At 46.1% G+C, this 20,732-nt stretch overlaps 1 protein-coding gene across 9 annotated transcripts in view; it reads left to right on the top strand.

Annotated features, from left to right (window-relative positions):
* The window catches only part of PPP2R5C (protein phosphatase 2 regulatory subunit B'gamma), a 137,920-nt gene that overhangs the window by 94,182 nt on the left and 23,006 nt on the right, over positions 1–20,732 (top strand). For all 9 annotated transcript variants that reach the window (XM_019747154.2, XM_019747155.2, XM_074326919.1 and 6 more), the window contains 6 exons: positions 6,648–6,758; positions 7,817–7,909; positions 7,996–8,126; positions 13,156–13,215; positions 14,981–15,089; positions 16,529–16,582. In XM_019747154.2, coding sequence (XP_019602713.1) covers positions 6,648–6,758; positions 7,817–7,909; positions 7,996–8,126; positions 13,156–13,215; positions 14,981–15,089; positions 16,529–16,582 — 558 coding nt within the window. The remainder of the gene's footprint in view (positions 1–6,647; positions 6,759–7,816; positions 7,910–7,995; positions 8,127–13,155; positions 13,216–14,980; positions 15,090–16,528; positions 16,583–20,732) is intronic.

Here is a 20,732-nt window from a genome sequence, read left to right as displayed (position 1 = left end):
ACTTAACTTTCTGAACACATAGAATACTCTTAATATCTTTGCTACTTCTAACATGTCAGCTCCAAGCAGTTCAGTTGATTGGTTTTTCTCTCATTATAAATGACCTTTTTCTGCTTCTTTGCATGGCTGGTAATTTTTTATTGGATGTCTGACACTGAATTTTGCCTTGTTGAATGCTGTTTCCTTACATATTTCTATTAATGTTCTTGAGATTTGTTTTGAGAGGCAGTTGAGTTACTTGCAAACAGTTTGATCCTTTTCGTTCTTGCTTTTGAGATGTGTTGGGAAGGACCAAGAGCCACAGTAATTCTGTGGCTAATTATCCCCATGACTGAAACAAGGACCTTCTGATTATGAGCCCAGTGCTCCGTAACTTGGGAAGTTTTTCAATCTGGTTGGTGGGACCAGGCAGTGTTCCCAGCCCTGGGCAAGTACTGGTGTCTTCAGTCTTTTCAGGAGGTTCCTTTTGTGGCCTCCGTGGCCTCCGGTGCTCTCCTCACACAAATATGCTGATCAGTCCTCTGCTGTCAAGCTGAGGGGGCCTCTGCCATCTCAAGTGTTCTCTCTCCTCTCTGGGTCTTTGTCTTGCAAATTCGAAGCACCTCTGTCTGTGTGGCTCCCCCGGGATTTTTTTCTCCCTGTGCTGCAACCTGGAAATTCCACCCAGGCAGGCAGCTGGACACTTGTGGGCTCACTGCACTGTTTCCCATCTGTCAGGGTTTGTCCTTCACTGCCTGAAAGCCAGGGTCCTGAAAACAAACCATTATTGCATATATTTTGCCCAATTTTTTGGTCAGGAACTAGGGTAAATCCCATCACTATTACTTCATGTTGTCTTAGAAGTATAAGTCTATGTTAATTTATAGTAAATAATCAACACAACTCCATCCACACAGGTGATCCAGCAATGATTCTAAAGATCAAAGCTTATATGTAACATTTGTAATTCCATAACTACATATATCTAGTGGGTGGTTAGGGCCACAGCATGAAAATGGTTGGCTATACATACAGACTGGGAAATGGTGAGTATGGTGAGTACTTTAGCTCTGAAACTTCCCTGTTCAGTTTATTTATATCGTGTAGGCTACAGAATATATAGTTTTGTTATTCTAAAGCATTCCTAAACTCACATTTTTCTACAAAAAAAGATCAGAATATGTGACAAAGCAAATATATTAGAATGTAAGTGTAAAATCTAGCTGGTGGCTATACAGCTACTCCCTGAGATGAGACTTTTTTTATTGGTGTTTTTCATAACAAAATATTGGGGAATATATATTATACAGAATCTATGCAAAACTAACCTTTGGCCCAGAGTAAATCACTTAAGAGAAACTTCCAAATCCTATGTTATCTTTAAAGAACACTAGTTGAATTGAATTATAAGTCCTCACTTAACATCTTCAATAGATTCTTGGAAACTGCAACTTTAAATGCAACAATGTAGCACAACAAACAAAACCAATGTTACCAGAGGCTAATTGATATAAACAAGAGTTAAGTTCCTTAGGCTTTTTTCTGGTCACAAAAACATCACCAAGCTTCTAAATGAAGACCCAAAACACTTCTAATATTCAACATTGAAATAAATGTGAGCTATACAGACACTTAAGCCTGATCAATAAAAACAAGTAAGATAAGTCAGGGTCACAGTTGGCTGGAGCCAGTCCCTGGCAGCTCAGGGCACAAGGCGGGACCACCCTGGACAGGACGCCCTTCCATCACAGGGCCACTCACACCCCCACCCACTCACACTGGGACAGTGTAGACACGCCATTCACTCCCAGGCATGTCTTGTAATGGGGGAGGAAACCAGAGTCCCGGCAAAACCCACGCAGACCTGGGGAGACCTGCACACTCCACAGATAGGGGCCCCGTCTGGGATTTGATTTTTATTTTCTCATTAACATTGTAATGAAATGGTGTTGAACAAAATGACATTACTTGAGGACCTGCAGTATTACAAACTATTGCTTATCTTGTGTAAGTAGTCTTTCTATTCTTAAACTCAAAAATAAAGAGATAAACTCATACACATGATTATAAATGACTAGCATATTTTAATGCTTATCTGAAGTAAGATGGTATTGTACATGGAGTTATGAATTAGTCATAAAATTAAAATATCCTTTGTTTAAAAAATTGAGACTAAACCTTTCATAAGGTTGTTAGTGTGTTTTAGTTGTAGGTTTTTTACTTCCATAATATCTTTAACCAATATTTAGGAACATACTTGAATAATTTTAAAAATTGCAAGCTATTCAAAATAAGAATTAAACTTGTAGTTCTTTTCTTCGCTATCATATTCTGGCATCTATTTGGAAATAAGCTACATTCTTTGAAGGCAGCTCTTGCCTTAGAGAAAGTGGTGATGTCGCTTCGTGGAAAAGGGGACCCTGCTTACTGAGTGCCCGTCTGTGCCAGGTGGTGCAGTGACCTGGAAGGTGGTGCCGCAAGGAAGACGTTAACCCAAGAATTATCCAGCACTCTGGTTATATTTGAGACAAATATCACATGGAAAACGTACAGTCTGATAGACGACCTTACAGTGAGGAACCTAGTTAGGACTGGTCGAGACAGGCTCCCCCAATGAAATTACACTGCAGCTGAGATCTAAGGTTTAGTTGGAAAATGTTCAGTTTTCAGGCACTTACGTGAAGTTGCAGTTAATAAGATGACAGAAAGCAGGTACTTAAGGACATCCTAGGTGCCAGCCGCTAGACAGTCGGCATGAGTGAATCGTGGCACCTACATCCCCAGGATGACAGCTGAACTCTGCTGGGAGAGCAGATTAGGACTAACTTTACACATAAGGAAAGGGACAGCCCTTCCCTTTAAAATTGCTACGAGGCTCAGGTGGTTGGAGCTCCACGCTCCTAACGCTGAGGTCGCCGGTTCGATTCCCACATGGGCCAGTGAGCTGCGCCCTCTACAGCTAAGATTGTGAATAACAACTCTCCCTGGAGCTGGGCTTCCGTGAGCAAACGGAGGTTGGTGTGAGCTGCCACAGACTGCTGTGGGGTGCCGTGAGCAGCCGGCAGCCATCGTGAGCAGGCCGGCCGACCTGTGACCGACTACCTCAGCCCGGGAAACAAACCAGAGTAAGGGGGCGGAGGGGGGGAAGATTGCTACTAGGACTTTTATTATCCACCTAAATTTTAGATTACATCGAGTTCGTCAAAAATCTAATTAGAATTGTGTTTCAGATTGCATTCAGTGTCTGGACTGCTCTGTGGAGAATGACATCTTTGTAATAGGACGTCACCCCACCCTGGAGAACGGCTGGTTCCTCCGCCTGTGGGGGAATTCTTCAGTGCCCTTTATTAGGGTTTTCACATTCTCACCACCGACGCCTGGTGACTGGGCAGTGCGTCCCTTGGTCATTCTTGTGGCTGTGTACCTGGGGTCCTCCTATCAGTTGTGTTTCTATGTTGCTTGTTAGTGGAAGGGATCTTGCCATTAGGATTGTATTTCGGGGTTTTGTATCCATGGCCCTGCTGTGATGGTCAGTTACCTCTGTTGGTTTTTCCAGATAAATTATATCATTTACAAACAAATATAAATTTCTATTAAAAAAATAATGTAGATGGACTTCCCCCCCCCAAAAAAAAAAAAAAATGTGTGTCTTAGCAACCTGACTCTCTCAGAAGCTAGTATTTCCATTACAGGAGGAACTGTAATTTGGCTTGCGATGGACTCAACTTTGTAAATCCTGTCCACATGAATAAAACAGCATAAATAACATTGTAGAATAGCCCTGTGGTTTTGAACAAAAAACCGAATAATCAACCTTTCTTTCCTCATTGTCTCTGAAGTTAGGTTACCTGTGCTGTTCTTAGGAGCGAATTCCTTCCTGTCTTAAACCTCCACGTATTCTCCTATGCTGCGGTTGTCAGAGCATGAATATTTTATTATATCCCCCCCTTTCTATACCTGTGCTGAAGGTTACAAGTATAGATAGGCTGAGAGATACTGCTGAATTGTAAGAATTTTCCAGAATGTTGCTTCCTGAGCCATTTTGGTTTGCATCTAATTGAATAAATTTAGCAATTTGGAGAACATCTGCAGGGCTGGTTTTAAGCACTGAACATAAGAGTGTCAGGAAAGCTGGAGTAGCAGGTGCTTCCTCATATTAGAGGCACTCCATGCCACACAGGTGGCCATGTAGACCACAGATGTGCGCGCACGGACTGTTCATGCTGCGAGCTGTTCCATTTCACACGTGCGTGGTGCAAAGAGGGCTTCAGCAGATGAGCAAGCTGAGGCGTGGGCAGGTTTTTCAGCCTGGGGTCCTGCTTCTGGGTAAGAAGAGGGCTGGACGAGGCTGTCCCCACGAGGCCTGCTGTTCTGTGTCGCCTGATTCCTCTATCCCACGCCTCGTGGCTACTCTGCTTCAGTGCGTTTCCGCTGAGAGGTGGAAGGGATCTATGTGATCGCATCAGACCCAGGATTCCACCTGGAGTAGACACAGGGTTCCATGCAGCTTGTGTGGCATGACATTGACAGAGGTCGCCTATGGTTCTCTCAGACTAAACTCCACACGTCTGGACAGCACTCGCTCTCTCCGAGCACGTGGACATTGGCACCACGGCGCGCAACTAACTGGAGCCCCGGAGCCATTCTGCTAAGCAGTGTCGCGAGGGCAGAAACCCAAGAGTAATTTGAAGTGGCCTACTGTTTGCCTCCTTCTCTTTTTTCCAAATATGAGTTTTTAGCATAGTTAACCTTTTCTAGACATGAGCATTAAGTTAATGCAATGTAACGTGGCAGGAAATTGGGTAGAAATGACAGTGCAAGATTTCTGTGTTGCATAAAAGAAATAACTTTTTATCAGGGTTAGCTAATGATAAAACTTCCCAGATCTGGGATGATCTTCCTTCAAAGATACTAAAAAGGGGACTTCTGCATTAAAGGCAAGTCAGTCCACATCCCCTCGAAGACCCCTAACTCAGCACCTAGGATTCGGTGATGGGGATGGGTCGTGGCTGACCAGACGCCAGCAGTGGGGACTTCAGCTGGACATGTGAACCGTTGCTTTGCTGCTGGGAAAGCACAACCAGCTCCCTAAGGAATCGGCTAACTGGTGTGTCAGTCAGAGCTCCGCGAGAGAACCGAACCAGTGGGGCAGAGAGACAGAGATTGAGCAGTGGACTTCAAAGCGGTCTTAAGCCTTGAGGAGGCCAGCTGGGCAAGGCCAAGTCTGTGGGGTGGGGGAGGCCGGACTGAGGCAGGAGCTGCAGCTGCGGTGCCCTAGAATTGCTTCTTCCTCAGGCACCCACCCCCACTTTCACTACTAAGGCTTTTCAGCTGATTGGGTGAGGCTCACCCACACCCGAGGGTATTACTCTCCTTTACTTAAAGGCAACTGATGATAGATGTTAACAGCTACTGAACACCTTCTCTGCGACACTCGGATTGCTGTTTAATTGAATAACGGGGTCCTCTGAAGACTGGGCATCACACTGGGGTACATGTTATTTTTCTACCATGATCTTTAACCATGACCTGCCAAATTTTCCTTTCCTGCCCCTTTTTATTCCTCTGGCTGTAGCTGTCCCACCTGGTTTAAGCTCTGCTCCCAGACCCGGAACCTCACCTCCTCTCCTCCCGGGGGCAGCCTGGCTGGGGAGGGACCTAAAGTGGGCGAGGCGGGGGGCAGCTGCCTGCGCGTGTGAGTACACGTATGTACACACGTGCGTGTGCCCCATGCTACCTCGGTCTCTGCCCATGTGGCGGTCCTTCCCACGTGGGGTGCCTTACATTGTGCTTTTTTTCTTAGAGAGCTGATTTCTTATTAACCGTGTGGGCATTGAAATGTACCTGTGCTCCAAAGAACCTTACATTTTCTATAGAAAACATCTGCTGGGAAACACATTGATGTTTTGAAGTTGAAAATAAACGGAGCCTGGGATGGGGGGCTGACTGGTGAAGGGCGGTGTGAAGCTGGGGCTCAGAGAAGAGGGTTGTGAGTCCTACGAGGGTATCGTCCCAATGCCAGAGATATTTCTTCTTCCTGTCACTACTTTGTAAGTTCACACAGACTAGACAGCTCGTAAGTGTGTAGTCCCTGGGCACACAGCCAGGCTGCCCTCTCACGATCCCTCTCTTTGCCAAGGGGCAACCTTTCTCTGGGAATGACCCTCAAGCCACCCACTCGGAAGTCATCTGTCCTGACTGTCGCCACTGTTGCTGATTGCAGAGGATTTCTGCGGCAAGTCACACAGGGCGTCCCGGTGCAAAGTGGCATCTGCACTTTCAGTTCTTGGTCTCTGCTCTTTCCTGCACAATCTCACCCTTTTCTTGGTCAACCTGGAACGTTCTCCTTGCTTTTGCACCTACTGGATAATAAAGGCCTGAGGAGTCATCACTACCCATTAGCATTTGTTGGGGATTTGTCTGTGAAAGTTGACAGCTCAGGGTCAAGTGGCAGTCTTGGTGGTCACCTGTCTACAGCCATGTTTCCTGCTGCAGTTTTGACCCAGGATCTCATTAGGGACCCACACTGCTTCTGAATTTTGAGAGTAAGGACAAGCCAGACAACCCCTGGAAGCATCTCTCATTAGAATTACTTAAGAGTTTTAAAAAATGTTCTCTGTAAATATTTTTAACGTCCTGCTTATAATTATAGAATATGTTGGTTTTAGTTTGCAGTTAACATGTTTCGAACATTACCGCCTTCCTCCAATCCTACGGGAGCAGAATTTGACCCAGAGGAAGATGAACCAACGTTAGAAGCAGCCTGGCCTCATCTACAGGTACTAAACTCCGAGAGTGCGCCAGAAACGGGCGTGAGCTAGGTGTGTGTGAGTGGCTTTTCCTGAAGCAGGTACACTGGCCCTGGGGCCTCACTCCAGCTGGGATTAGATTGGCCTCACTAATCCCAATCATTAGTGGCACAGACCTTGCAAACCTGTGCCTACAAGAAAAGGGTTTTCGCAGGAGAGAGAACATTTAATAGTTTGTTTGTTTGCATACTTTATATAAACTCCAAAGATAGGAATTATCAATAGTTTTTTAATGGAAATGACCACTTTGCTGATAGCCATTGAGTTGCGGCTAGAGGACTTATACAGACCTTTCCCAGTTTTCGGGAATTAGATTTAAGGTGTGCCTGCTATGTGCCCCAGTGCCTTTCTCTAATGCACTTGTAAGGTGAAAGGCTGATTGGGCAGGACGCCTTCGAGAAGGTATGGAGACCAGCGTGAGCAGAGCCTAGATGGGCGGTCTGGGTCGTCTGTAGGAGGGGATATGGAGAGGTGAGAAAGCCAGGAAGGACCTAGGTGGGGGCAGACGAAAATGGAGGGCTGTCTCAGTAGCAGAGCGCAGCCTCCCTCAGCGTAACCATGACAGCATGCCACCTACTCATGAAGGGGGAGGAAAGTCCCGGCCCAGGTGACTGTGTCTATGACCTTCTCACCGAGCAGTCCCAGCTTCCTGTTTGCCTGGCTCTCCCAGGACACTTGTAGGTGACAAGCTGCAAATCCCACTCAGAATTTGGTCACAGCCCGCTTGTGGCCGCTGTGCACTGTGGTCTCCGAGCTGCATAATTTAAGCATTGATGACATCAGCATGGAAATCATTTTATTTAAATGCCATTTTAAGAATATAGTCTGTGGTTCTTAGCTAAATAAAACAATTACCATCCTCAGTTATAATTAAATTAAGCCATGTAATTTGGCATTAGTTCTTAGATACGTGGCTCTTTTTTTGAGGCTAATATTTGCAGACAAATCAACTTGTGGTGTATTTTTAATCTTCGTTTAATAAAATTCCATGTTATCTGACTCATTATTTGTTTTTTTTTCCTTCCTAGCTTGTTTATGAATTTTTCTTAAGATTTTTAGAGTCTCCAGATTTCCAACCTAATATAGCGAAGAAATATATTGATCAGAAGTTTGTATTGCAGGTAAGGTACAAATCAGCTGAAGCTACAAAAGCCCTCATTTATATAGAGAGAATACCAACTCACTAAGTGTCTTTTTCTTCTTGTAGCTTTTAGAGCTCTTTGACAGTGAAGATCCTCGAGAGAGAGATTTTCTTAAAACTACCCTTCACAGAATCTATGGAAAATTCTTAGGCTTAAGAGCTTACATCAGAAAACAGATAAATAATATATTTTATAGGTAAGTCACTGTGTGGGTGACGTCTGTCTTTTTGCATGGCGATGCTGATTTTCACACTTGCACCTCATCATTCCTTTGACAAGTGACCAGGGAGCATCAGTGGCTGTTTCCGAGCAACCTGCTGGGCAACCCACCGTTTACAGGTGGCCCCAGAGTACACCTGCGTCTCTGGGCTGGGGTCGGCCCCCTCCCCCCACCTCCTCCCCATGGGCCACTCCCCAGCACCTCACCACACGTCCTTCCTTTGTTTTGGTTTTTACTGAAACGTCCAGTTGCCCTGAGTGTGGTTCCCTCTGGAATGTGGAGGAATGGATGTGTCCAAGGCCAGCTGTTCCTCCTGTGCATTCCTCCATTCTTCCCCGGTGCTTCTTGGTAAAAGGAGGAAGGAGGGCAGCCATGGATCTTGAGGGAATCTCGGAACTCTGAGCCTTGTGTTAGAGGTTTGGAGACACCGCTGTGCACCATGGGAAAGGAGGTCCTGCCTGAAGCAGCACGTGGCGGCCAGGCAGGTTTCGGCAGTCACGGGCTACAGGACCACGGAGACTGGTCAGGCTGGGAAGCTGGTCACAAAAGTTGTCCTGTCTAGGTTTACGTGGAGGAGGGCCCAGCCCCACCACTCATGAGAGAATGTTCCATAACGTTCCAAGTGCAGTGCTCACCTTGACCCCTCATACATCCCACCTCCCCATCCCAATCTCAACACCCCTCGCACCTCCCTTTGTCTCTGCTGCTACCTCTGAGTCACACAATGACCGATGCCCTTTGGATGAATGGGTGTTAAGTCCTGGGTGAGACCCTTGGGGTCCTGTGGTCCAGGCCGGGCTCCTCATAGTCTGCTCTGCTTGCACCTGGGCTCCTTCCATACAAGCACCTGGCAGTCTTCTTTCATCCTCCTCCCTTCTCCTCAACCTCCAAGGCTTCTGGAAATAGCCCCTCACCAGGAAGGTCTCCCTGGCTTGCGGGACGAGCTCAGTGTCCCCGTGAGGACAGGCACCATGTGGCCTGCTTTCTGTCACCCCCAGTGCCAGCTACATACCCAGCCCCAGTGGCCTCAAATAAATGTTGATGGATGAAACAGTTAATGTAGTTTCTTCTCTGTTCCTGGAAAGCTTACTAAATGAGCAGTTTACTCTGAATTTTGGACAGAATCTCAGGAAGGCTTCCCCCTAAGTCCCCTGACTCCAGGATCGCGCAAGGAAGTGACAAATCCTAGTGAATCTCAGAGCCTTACGTTAGAGCTCTTATGTCTGTGTCCGGTTTCGTGACAGGCAGTGTGCAGGTCCCTCTGCGAGAGGAATAAGGCGGGTTTCTCATAGTCTAGCTGCAGAGGGCAGCCTAGAGGTGTCGGCCAGAGCACCGCAGAGGCCGGGCAGGTCCCTCCTAGTCACCGTATCAAGTGAGGGAAAAGAAAAGGGGGCTGAAATGGATGGATGGACGGACGGACGGACGGACGGACGGATGGATGGACGGATGGACAACAAATAAAACCCCACCGCTGAGACCAACAGCCCTTCTGGGAATCCCATCACCAGTGCCTCTCGTCCTGCCACCCGCTTGGCCCTGGTGGGCGACCAGTCCTCAAAGTATTGCTGTCCTGCCCATCTGCCGTCTTCAGGGTCTGATCCTCTCCCTTGTCTTCACACTCGAGACGCCATGTCGGGGTTAGAACCTGCCAGTTTGTGTGTGCCTTCCCTTTGAACTCCACCCCGCTCCCCACATCCCATGTATATACTGGAGCCAGGCCGGTCACACCCACCGTGCTCAGAATGACGTCATGCTTCACAAGATCATTACTTAACCTGTCAAAACATAATGTACATTATTTAAACAACAAAGAACAGGCACAATTTAAATTCTAGTCTTTTAGGCCTAAAATTAAAGCTCTACCTAGAATAGGTTTTTTTCCCCTTAAACTTAGGTGTTGTTCAGATAACAGAATCACAAATCAACACCTGCATTAAAGAAGCAGAAAATGTCTGCTCCCTTAAAGAACCATAACTTAATAACAAATACTTAAATAGATTATTATTGAAAAGTTATTGCTAGTTTAATTCAGTTCTCGCTAAATGCTCAGTGCTCGAGTGTGGTATTTTTCTTTCGTTTTTCAGTAATCTTTTCTGTAATTATCGTTCCTGATAGGTACAGTCAGAAGTAAGCGTATGTAGATTCCATAATTGTCTGGATCTCCACCTTCACTCCCCTCCCTCATTTCATGTAAGAGAAATTGAGGTGAAAGGTCCTGACAGAGGTATTTGCTCCTCCAACTTCCAAGATATGTAGTACAACTGTATCTTGTAAGAAAGAGAATATTCAAACGTTTTTGGTCCAACTTATGGAAAATGTTAAAATTCCTGTTTCTATAGTTTCTCTTTCTAATCAGCATTTTTAAGATGTGGGTTAAAGAGAGCTCAAGATACTGCTGACACCTGTTTTGGCAAACAGTGGGACCTGGGGGTCAGGTGGACACGGGGGGGCTGGGCTTCAGACCTCTTCGCTGCGTAACAAACCACCCTCCATCTGAGTGGCTGAAATCCACATTTTTTATTCCTCACGATTCCGTAACCTGCACTGGGCTCCGTGCACTGGTCTGCTCCACACGCTGGAATGACCAGAGTGGCTCTGGGCAGTGCGACCTTTTACAGCCTCAGCCGGCTCCCAGAGGGAAGGAGCAGAGCTGCCAGGCCGCGTGAAGGCGTGGCCGGAAGTGGTTCAGCCTTCACCCAGGTAGCTCAGGACAGCCCAGACCCAGAGGAGATGAAATGATTCTGCCTCTTCACGGGAGGGCAGAACGCGTCCTGCAGGGAGGAGGGGAATCCACGGGTCCGTTTTGGATACCGCCTGCAACAAGCAGTGTTTAGAGTCCTAACCCCTTTTTTTTTGCTGAAAGAGTAAGCAACCCACTAACCTGTTGCGCATGGATCTTTGTGGTGTCCCTCCCATTTTGTACCCTGCGTTTTTTGTCTGCCACTGGGAAAGTAAGGGACTATTTTCTCTTATACCTACTTCAAATCGGGTTAAAATAATTAGAAGTGAAGAATTTATCAATAACAAAATAATGTTGACTTAGGAAAACAAAATGACTTATAGCTAAAAGCCATCATTTAAATGTTAAAGCTGCCGGAGATGATCAGAAGCCTTGCTAAGAGGTCGGACTTCTCTGTCTCTGGCCGGAACTCCCGCCCAGGTGTGTCTGTCTCTGGCCGGAACTCATGCTCAGGTCTGTCTGTGTCTTGGGTCCGGAGCTCACGCCCAGGTCTATCTGTGTGTCTGGCCAGAACTCACACTGAGGTCTGTCTGTGTCTCGGCCGGAGCCCCTGCCCAGGTCTGTCTGTGTCTCGGCCGGAGCCCCTGCCCAGGTCTGTCTGTGTCTCGGCCGGAGCACCTGCCCAGGTGTGTCTGTGTGTCTGACCGGAGCCCCTGCCCAGGTCTGTCTGTGTCTCGGCCGGAGCCCCTGCCCAGGTCTGTCTGTGTCTTGGCCGGAGCACCTGCCCAGGTCTGTCTGTGTGTCTGACCGGAGCCACTGCCCAGGTCTGTCTGTGTGTCTGACCGGAGCCCCTGCCCAGGTCTGTCTGTGTCTCGGCCGGAGCCCCTGCCCAGGTCTGTCTGTGTCTCGGCCGGAGCACCTGCCCAGGTCTGTCTGTGTGTCTGACCGGAGCCACTGCCCAGGTCTGTCTGTGTGTCTGACCGGAGCCCCTATCCAGGTCTGTCTGTGTGTCTGACCGGAGCCCCTGCCCAGGTCTGTCTGTGTCTCGGCCGGAGCCCCTGCCCAGGTCTGTCTGTGTCTCGGCCGGAGCACCTGCCCAGGTCTGTCTGTGTGTCTGACCGGAGCCACTGCCCAGGTCTGTCTGTGTGTCTGACCGGAGCCCCTATCCAGGTCTGTCTGTGTGTCTGACCGGAGCCCCTGCCCAGGTCTGTCTGTGTCTCGGCCGGAGCACCTGCCCAGGTCTGTCTGTGTGTCTGACCGGAGCCCCCGCCCAGGTCTGTCTGTGTCTCGGCCGGAGTGCCCGCCCAGGTCTGTCGGTGTCTTGGGCCCAGAGCTCACGCTCGGGAGCCTTGTGTGACCTACTGCTTGCACAGCTCTCCCAGTTATAAACAGAGGAATAAGAATAGAAGTTGCTTGGTCGTACTATATGCAAAGCTGTATTTAAAACATTTAAACTGTTTTAAGTATTTCAAACAAGTGAAGCGAAAGGAAACCTTCCAGTGGAGTTTTATCAATTAAGGTGCTTCTTGGTGTAGCCACGCCCCAGAGGCGGTGACTTCCGTGGGAAGCAGCAGCCAGGCTCAGGGCAGGTGCGGCAGGAAGGGGTCATCTGGAGGCATGTGTCCGGTGGTGGCTGGGACCTTTCCTCACCGCCGCCATTCTTTCCCACCCCCAGCTGCCTTCAGACCAGCCGCCACAGGTTCCTTACTGTATCTGGCTGCTCAGTGGTTCTGACCCTTGGTGCCAGAGGGTGGGGGCTCGAATCCGAATCTGTCTGAGCTGGTGTCCGAGCCACTCCATGCGGCTGCCTTGCCCACCTTCCCAGCTGTTGCGTGACGCCCATTCTGAGTCACAGCCCTTTCCAGAGATTGTAAATATTGGAGGCTTTTAAAATTAAGATGTCCACTTCTGTTGAAATGCAGCCAAAAATTAAGACGGGTAAATGGATGGATAGAGGGATGGCTAGGTGGATATGTGACACAGCAAATAGCAAAGTGTTCATTGTCAAGCTCAGTGGTGGAAACATTGCTACTCACTATAAAATTCTTTCAGCTTTTCTTTTTGTTTGAAAACTCAAAATAAAATGATGGGGGAAAATTTTGAGCACACTTGTGCTCTCTGCCCTCTGCGTGTTTACACACCCAGGCTTTGAGAAGTTTATTTGGTGACGAGGAGCAGTGCCCGGGGATGGTTTTCACAAATGGATGTGCTTGTTGTTGCCTGGCTGCCTGATTTCCTCCTAAAGGAATTGTTTCCTCACTCAGAGGATCTTAATCTTTCCAGCTGTTATTTCACTAATTCTGAAGGACGCATTGCTTTTCCTAGGTTTATTTATGAAACAGAGCATCACAATGGCATAGCAGAGTTACTGGAAATATTGGGAAGGTAAGTTGTCTCTGTTATTGGTAGTGAATGACTTTACATGGAATTTATGCCAGAATGAACCCACTCATTGCATTTCACTGCCCCCCGCCGCCCACCAAGCAAGGCCATTTAGACCATTCCGCAAAAGAACTGAAGATCTCACCTGATGGAAAGCGTCCATGAGCTGGGATTAGAGCCCACCAAGTAACTGATGCCTCCCATTTGTAAGGGTCCGTGTATAGACTAATCTCATACACCTCAGTAGCATTGCTATGGAAACACAATTGCAATTATTTCCTCAAGAGCAATTTAAAAATAGTTACATTAAAAAGGTTTCTATTTGACACTTAGAAGAAGAGACCATTTATTGTACATTTGGGAGGTTAAGTAAATGCTAATATTGCAGATTGCTTTGTGTAAATTTTTCATATGTATACTTGTAACATAATTAACATTTCAAAAATACCTTAAGCCAGGTAAAGTTCTTGCTTGTTGTCATTTTTGTTAATGACTACAGATTTTATATCAGTCTCCCAACCCCCTGTGCCCAGAGTTCCTCGGGGTCCCATGGCCTTTCCCTGGGGCTCAGGGTATACTGGCGGCTAACAGTCCTGAGGGATCCTGCAGTGAAGAAACGTGTGGGCTTTTGTTTAGTGATTCCCAAAACAATTTGAACCCAAGAAGCTTTTCTCAAGGAACACTGTTGCCATCTGTTGGGTGTGTGGTCCTGCCCAGGAGTTCTGAGAAAAACTGTCCTTGCTGTTTTGGATATAATTTGGAAAAAAAGTTAGTCCTCAGGGAGAATTCACACTTGGTGGGTCTCTTTCCCTCAGGACAGCGCAGTGGGCAGTTAGGTGGGTGCCCCTTACAGGCTGTAGGACCTTGGGCAAGTTCCTTATGACTCTTGTTTCTGTTTCCTTATCTATAAAATGGGAAGGTAATTAAATTCACCTCCCGGGTTGCTGCGAGGCTGGGTGCCGGTCTGCAGTGTCCAGCATAGTCTGGCACACACGGCCTCGTGTCCTCCCACCACTAGGACTGATTATTTTATCCTTCCAGAAGAGGGGTCTGATCTTCTCCCCAGTGGATGAGCATATCGCCCTTCATGGCCACTTAAGCCAAACCCTGCCTGCAGGGCACACGTCCCTGAGAATCATGAATGATGGGGGAACAACTTAGAAATCGCTTTAACTGCTTCTATAGCTCTCGGTAACATTTATCTGCCCCTGACTAATTATAAAACCAAATAGATAGACTACTTGATGTAGAGACAGAAACTTCAGTTTTCAGGTTAAGAGTAAAACCCCATTTCTTTGCAGAAGGAAACAAGGTTCTTGCTGATTTTTAACCAAAGTCCATTCTGTACACTCAGACTCGTGTTCTGCAGCATTAGAATAATGAGCCAGAGTCTCTGGGAAAGTAAATTCCTAAAGACGGGTGAAGGTGCTGGGTGTGAGCGGCCCTGGAGCTAGGGTCCCACCTGAGCTGATTGTCTTTGTGGCCTAAGGAAGGTTTTCCTCCCAGAGAGTCCTTCTGTTCTGGGTAACACCTTGTAAACCCAGAATTTTAAAATTATACCATAGTTACAAAGATAAAATGACTGCTTCCTTGAAGATATGTAATTTTCTTTTTAATTTCAGCTGATACCCTCCTTTTTTCTGAAACAAATGTTTTGCTTGCTGGTTTTCGTGCTGAACACAAAAATGGAAAGAAAAATAGCAAGATATTTTTTGTTAAATCCGAAATTGATAAATATTCAAACTATACATGAATTCTGTTTTCACAGTATAATTAATGGATTTGCCTTACCCTTGAAAGAAGAGCACAAGATTTTCTTACTGAAGGTGTTACTGCCTTTGCACAAAGTGAAGTCTCTGAGTGTCTACCACCCCCAGGTAAGGGGTTCACTGAACCACTGTCCTCACGGAGCGTTCAGGACTCAGGACGCTGAGTCCAGCCTTTTAATTGGGAAGGTTTTCTTTCTTATCTCACGTTACTGATGTAGGTATCAAGGTGCTGGTGACAATTGAAAGGATAAGAGGGTAAAGCGAGATTCCTTTTAAGAAAATCAGAAAAATCTCAGGAATGGAGGATTTTAAAACATTTTAAGCGTAGAGAAGGGAGTGACTAGCTTGGTGAAAAGAGTCGAGGAAGACTTCTCAGAGGAAAGTTTTCTATAGTATAATGTAAAATCTAGCACCTTAAAAAAAGAAAAAAGAAAACCTGTATGCCATGGCCAATGAAATGACCTATGAGAAGGTTTGTTTTTGAGCTGTGCATTTTTAAAACTTTGTGAAAACCTAACTACAGTTACACTGAAAACTTGGTGCATAAGTAGTTCCTAACTGCTGCATCCCCAGATCTGGTTGTCCTTCACTCTTATTCCTGTAAGTTCTACGCAGACTACCTCAGCTACGCTGAGTGCACCACGCTGCGGGTTTAGCGGGACTCCCACCTTCAGCTGCAGGCGATGTGTTGGTTCCTTGTGGCCAGTGTGTGTTCCAGACGCCAGGAACCTCCACTCTGCATGGCTTCACTTTGGGAGTTGAGGCGTGGGCTAAGTTACAGAAAGAACAGTTGACCCTGAACAACATAGGTTTGAACCGTGCAAGTCCACTCATGCGTGGATTAGTTTTTCAGTGGACCCACGCAGTTCAAACCTGTTGTTCAAGGGTCACCTGGTGGTTAGGATTCCACGTAGGCAGAGGGCTGACTTAAGTTGTACATGGATTCTCAACGGTGTGGGCAATTGGCGCCCCTCATCCCCACAGTGTTCAAGGGTCAGCTGTGTATCCGTTAGATGATTCTAATGACATTGGCTTCCTGGGAAATATTTAGCTTAGAGTTTTTTTCTCTGATTACTATTAACTGGTAAGAGCTTAACATCCTGCCTAGTTGTTATATTAATTGTTCTATATCAGAAATTAATCGTTCATAGATTTAAGATGGAACCAGATTTTCATCAGTTTTTCCCAGCTGTTGGCTTACTTGTTCATTACAGTCTCCAAAAGACCACAAGAAAAATGTCCATCAAACCTGGGGTGACTTGTTGGTGTTAGGCCAAAAGACAGTTTCCTGGTTGTTTTAGCGTTCCGATGTACCGTCTGCAATTGGTGAGGGAGAATCATCTGTCCTGGGGTCCCTGCCTGAGAGGCTCACTCTGAGCCTGTGATGCAGTCTACAGAGGGGAGCCCACACCTGCCTGGCTGGGGGGTGCACTTGGGGGGCAGCACCTGTCACATCAGACCCTTGTCGCAGCAAAGGAAGGAGTTAGAAACACAGCCGCATCTCCACATTTAACGGAAACGTTAACGCTTCTTCTTTTGCTTTTTAGCTGGCATACTGTGTAGTGCAGTTTTTAGAAAAGGACAGCACCCTCACTGAACCGGTAAGTGCACCCTCTGGGCAGGGCCCGCACGCCTCAGGGGCAGTGTGTGCTTTGCTAAGTGTGAACATCACACAGTGGGTCTGCTTTACCAGCTCTTGTGTCGTAAGTTACACTAATAAACTAATTCTACTCGGGTGTTGCAGGATTTCCAAGTTCAGAGATTTTGGTTACCAGTTCCATTATGGCAGTGATTGTCTTGCGTCACATGATGCCACCTTATTTATCCCTTAATGCACTTCGCCCCTTTGGATGCATAGCATCTGAGCAGTTGTCGCCACGGAATCATGTGCAGTTTAATGCTTCCACATCTCTTGGCTTACAACATACTACAAAGTGTGATCAAACAACATGGTGAATGTTTAAATAAAATAATTTACAGTAAAAGACACATTGCCATCAATTTCCCTCAAAATACTACCCCTCACTTCAAACACACTTATTCCATCATTCTTGCCACTTTCTGAAGCAGTTCTGGAAGTCTTCTTCCATGAGTGTCTTTAGTTGTGCTGTCATGGCTGCCTCGATGTCCTGAATCGATTCAAAACATTTACCTTTCATGGTCATGTGGACTTTGGGGAAGAACCACAAGTCACATGGTGCCAGATCTAGTTAAGGTGGGTGAGAACACACTGTAATGTGTTTATTTGACAGAAATTGCTGTATCAGAAGTGATGTGTGACACGGAGCATTGTCACGATGGAGCATGAGTTACAGCACACTTTAAAACACACCTTCTCTCAACCGTAGCTCACACCCGACTGACTGCACTGAACAAGTTGAAACTTGTCACACACTGTTACTAAGGTTCGTCACACCACTTTCCCATATTGAAGATCCCTGCCTTTCCGTTGGATGGCACTCGGCAGCAGAATTCGCTGTATTTTGTGAGCACCCCTCTTATTGAACTGACTTTAGTCAGAGGAGTTGAAATTAGGGTTCAAAATGCTGTTGTGCTGAAGAGCTTTCACTCTTGAGAAGTCTTTTCAAGTTGGAGCATAACTGTTTTATGATCATTGCACCGTAAGAGAATGTTACGTTGCTGCCACTCAGTGTTTGGATTTCTACATTTCTTGGCATTTTTTCTTTATTAAAAATACAAACGCTGTTGTAGCCTGGAGTAACAGTCGGGTGTGACAGGTGCCAGTGGAAGCATTTGAATACACTCTTTTTTAACAGCTTTATTGAGATATAGTTCACATACCATACAATTTACCCATTCAACATGTGCGATTCAATGTTTTTTGGTATATTGTGTCATAACCTTTTTAAACTGTGGTAAATTGTATATAACATGAAATTTGCCACTTGGATAAGCATGTAGTTCAGTGGCATTACTTATATTCACAAAGTTGTGCAGCTGTCACCACTGTTTCCAAGACTTTGTCATCACCCAAACAGACTGCACACATTACACATTGACCCCTCCCCCCTCCCCCAGCCTCTGGTAACCTCTGATCTACTTCCTGTCTCTGAATTGCCCTACTCTGGGTGCCCGGTAGGAATGCAGTCATACACAATCTGTCCTTTTGTGACTGCTGCTGCACTCAGCACTGTGTCCTGGGGTCCATCCATGTTGTAGCCTCTGTCAGAACTTCCTTCCTTGTTACAGCTGAGTAGTGTTCCATTGTGTGGACGGACAACGTGTGTCTTGTCACTCATCTTCAGTAGACGCTTGTTTCCACACTTTGGCTGCTGTAATGCTGCTATGAACAGGGGTGCAAATATCTGTTCAGGTGCCTGCTTTCAGTTGCTGTGGTGTATACACCCAAGTACAATTGCAGAATCATGGTAATTCTAGGTTTCGCGTTTAGAGGAACCACTGTGTTTTCCAAGCTGTGTTGAAACCAAGCTGTGTTTTCCACCGTGGCTGTCCCACTTTGCATTCCCACCGACAGTGCACTGGAAGCAAGGGTTCCAGTTTCTGCACATCCTCACCAACACTTGTTATTTTCCATTTTTTTGATTCTAGCCACCCTAGTGAGTGTGAAGTGGTATCTGATTGTGGTTTTTGGGGTGTGCTTTTTTTTATTACTGATGACGTTAGTCATCTTTTCGTGTGCCTATTGACCATTTGTGTGTGTTTTTTTGGTGTGTTTTTTTTTGGAGAAATATCTTTAAACCCATTGCCCTTTTCTAAACAAGAAAAAAAATCAAAATTTTAATACATGCACATGGGGGATTCATATAAGCATGAAAATTCCAAAGATAGTGAGGCAACATTGGGTACATACGACATTTTGGGACAGAGGAGAAAGGGGGGATGGGGTATTAGATTTCAGAAGTGAGAATGGGTGGTGTACAGGTAGTTGACAGAGCTCAACACTCATGGCAGGAAAACTCTTGCTGGGCAGCTCGGGAACAGCGGGGCAGAGGGGCATGTAGCTAACATAGCGGGCCTGCCTGAAGCTCTTCACCACACTTCATTCAAATTAGGCTCAGGCAGCAGGCACCCTCAGAGTCCCTTCCTGAAGCAGGTTTTTCTGTCTGAATCTCTTGGGCAGGAAGTGGGGAGACCCAAAGGCTCTTTCTGACTCTTCATAAACAGCTTAAAATCAATATTGCCAAAAGACAGCTTCAGGGTGCCAAAACTTTGGTTCCCTTCACTAAGAACAATACTTGGATGCAGTAGAGGGTCTGATAGCTGATGCTGTCTCAGTGGTGGGTACAGCCACTCGGAGGCAATGCTTCTCAATTTGATCGCGCATGTAAAACTTGTTAAAATACAGAATGTGCGCTAGGTGGTCTGAGAGGGGGCCAGAAGTTTCGTATTTCCGGTTCCCAGCTGACCCCATCATGTGGCCTAGGCCCACACTTTGTTTGGTTAGTGAGGCTTGGTTTCCTGCCGGACGTCCAGTGGCTACACATCTGGAGTCACAGCTGGTACTTCTAGCAGGAGAGAAATTATGGCAGATAAAGAATTTCTTTTTACTTTTTTTTATGTAACACTTCATAGTATGTGACTTATCCATCGTGTTGTGGATAAACGTTCAGGTGGTTTCCACTTTTTTTTTTCTGTCGTAAGCACTTATACAGATTTGCATTCCTGTCTTCTCATACTCATGTCACCATTGCCAAGTTTTTCATTGTGTTGTTTTTTCACTATTGAGTCACAAAGTAAAAAGTGTTAGGTGCCAGTTTAAATGTTTGACTATTCTTTTAAAAGTTTCTAATGGAATAGAAAAGGTAAATATTGTGATTCCTGAGTCTTTTCTGTCGGTCCAGCAGTCTTTCAGTTTTCTTGTGAGATAGTAATTTTCATGGTGAAGATACCTGAGAAAGTCTTAAAACTGTATTCCTCAGTGAAACTGACCTCTGATCTCGGCTTTCTTTTAAGCTTCTAAATTCTGTGTGTCGACTCCCCCATCCCACCCACACATTCAGGAATAGCCCTCCCATCGTGTCCCTAAGCTGCTGTCTGCTGAGGTGACGGGGCTGCTTTTCAAGGTGACCCATCCCTGCATTCCTCCCTGGGGTCTCCTCATACCTGTGCCTCAGCTCTGAGGTTCTAGAAGCTCCCAAGGAAATGTACCAAAGCTTATCAGAGTCAACATCAAAGTATTCAGGGTGAAGGTATGTTATTTTTACCCTCCTTAACTAAACTGAAGACATGTTTAGTTAAGAAAAGAAAATTGAGATGGCACTAATAAGAAAAAAGCCTTTTGTAATATCTTTTCTCCAGTGGTGACAAACCTATTTGAATTCTTCTATTTGAAGGTCTTCTTCAAACTGAAGAGTGAGAGTTTTTACTAGAGAAAGTAATAAGTGAGGAAATTCTAACGCACCTCCGCCCATTTTCAGAAACAAAAAGGCAAAGAAAAATATGGAAGGAGAGAAAGTATGCAAAGTTTTCTACTATGATTTTCTTGGTGCATATTTTTCACACTCTGACCTCCCCGTACGTCACCCTGTGTTTACTGTAGACTAAGGCTTCTACCAGGCCCCTCACTGCAGCCCCATGTCTGTCAGAGCCCGAATCCTAATCCTGCTCCAGCAGGACATGGAGCAGGTTCCAGCCTGTCCTTTCTCACCTAAAAGTAATATGAAAGCTGATAAAGTTTATACGTGTTTTTAATTCCCACTAAGAAAGCTAATATTACTTTGCAAGAGTGAATGCATTTAACTGCAGTTGTCTAAAAGAATGCAAGAGACA

The sequence above is a fragment of the Rhinolophus sinicus genome, linkage group LG03 (genome assembly GCF_036562045.2).
Source record: "Rhinolophus sinicus isolate RSC01 linkage group LG03, ASM3656204v1, whole genome shotgun sequence".
Classification (NCBI taxonomy): domain Eukaryota; kingdom Metazoa; phylum Chordata; class Mammalia; order Chiroptera; family Rhinolophidae; genus Rhinolophus; species Rhinolophus sinicus.
This window is presented reverse-complemented; position numbering and strand designations above follow the sequence as displayed.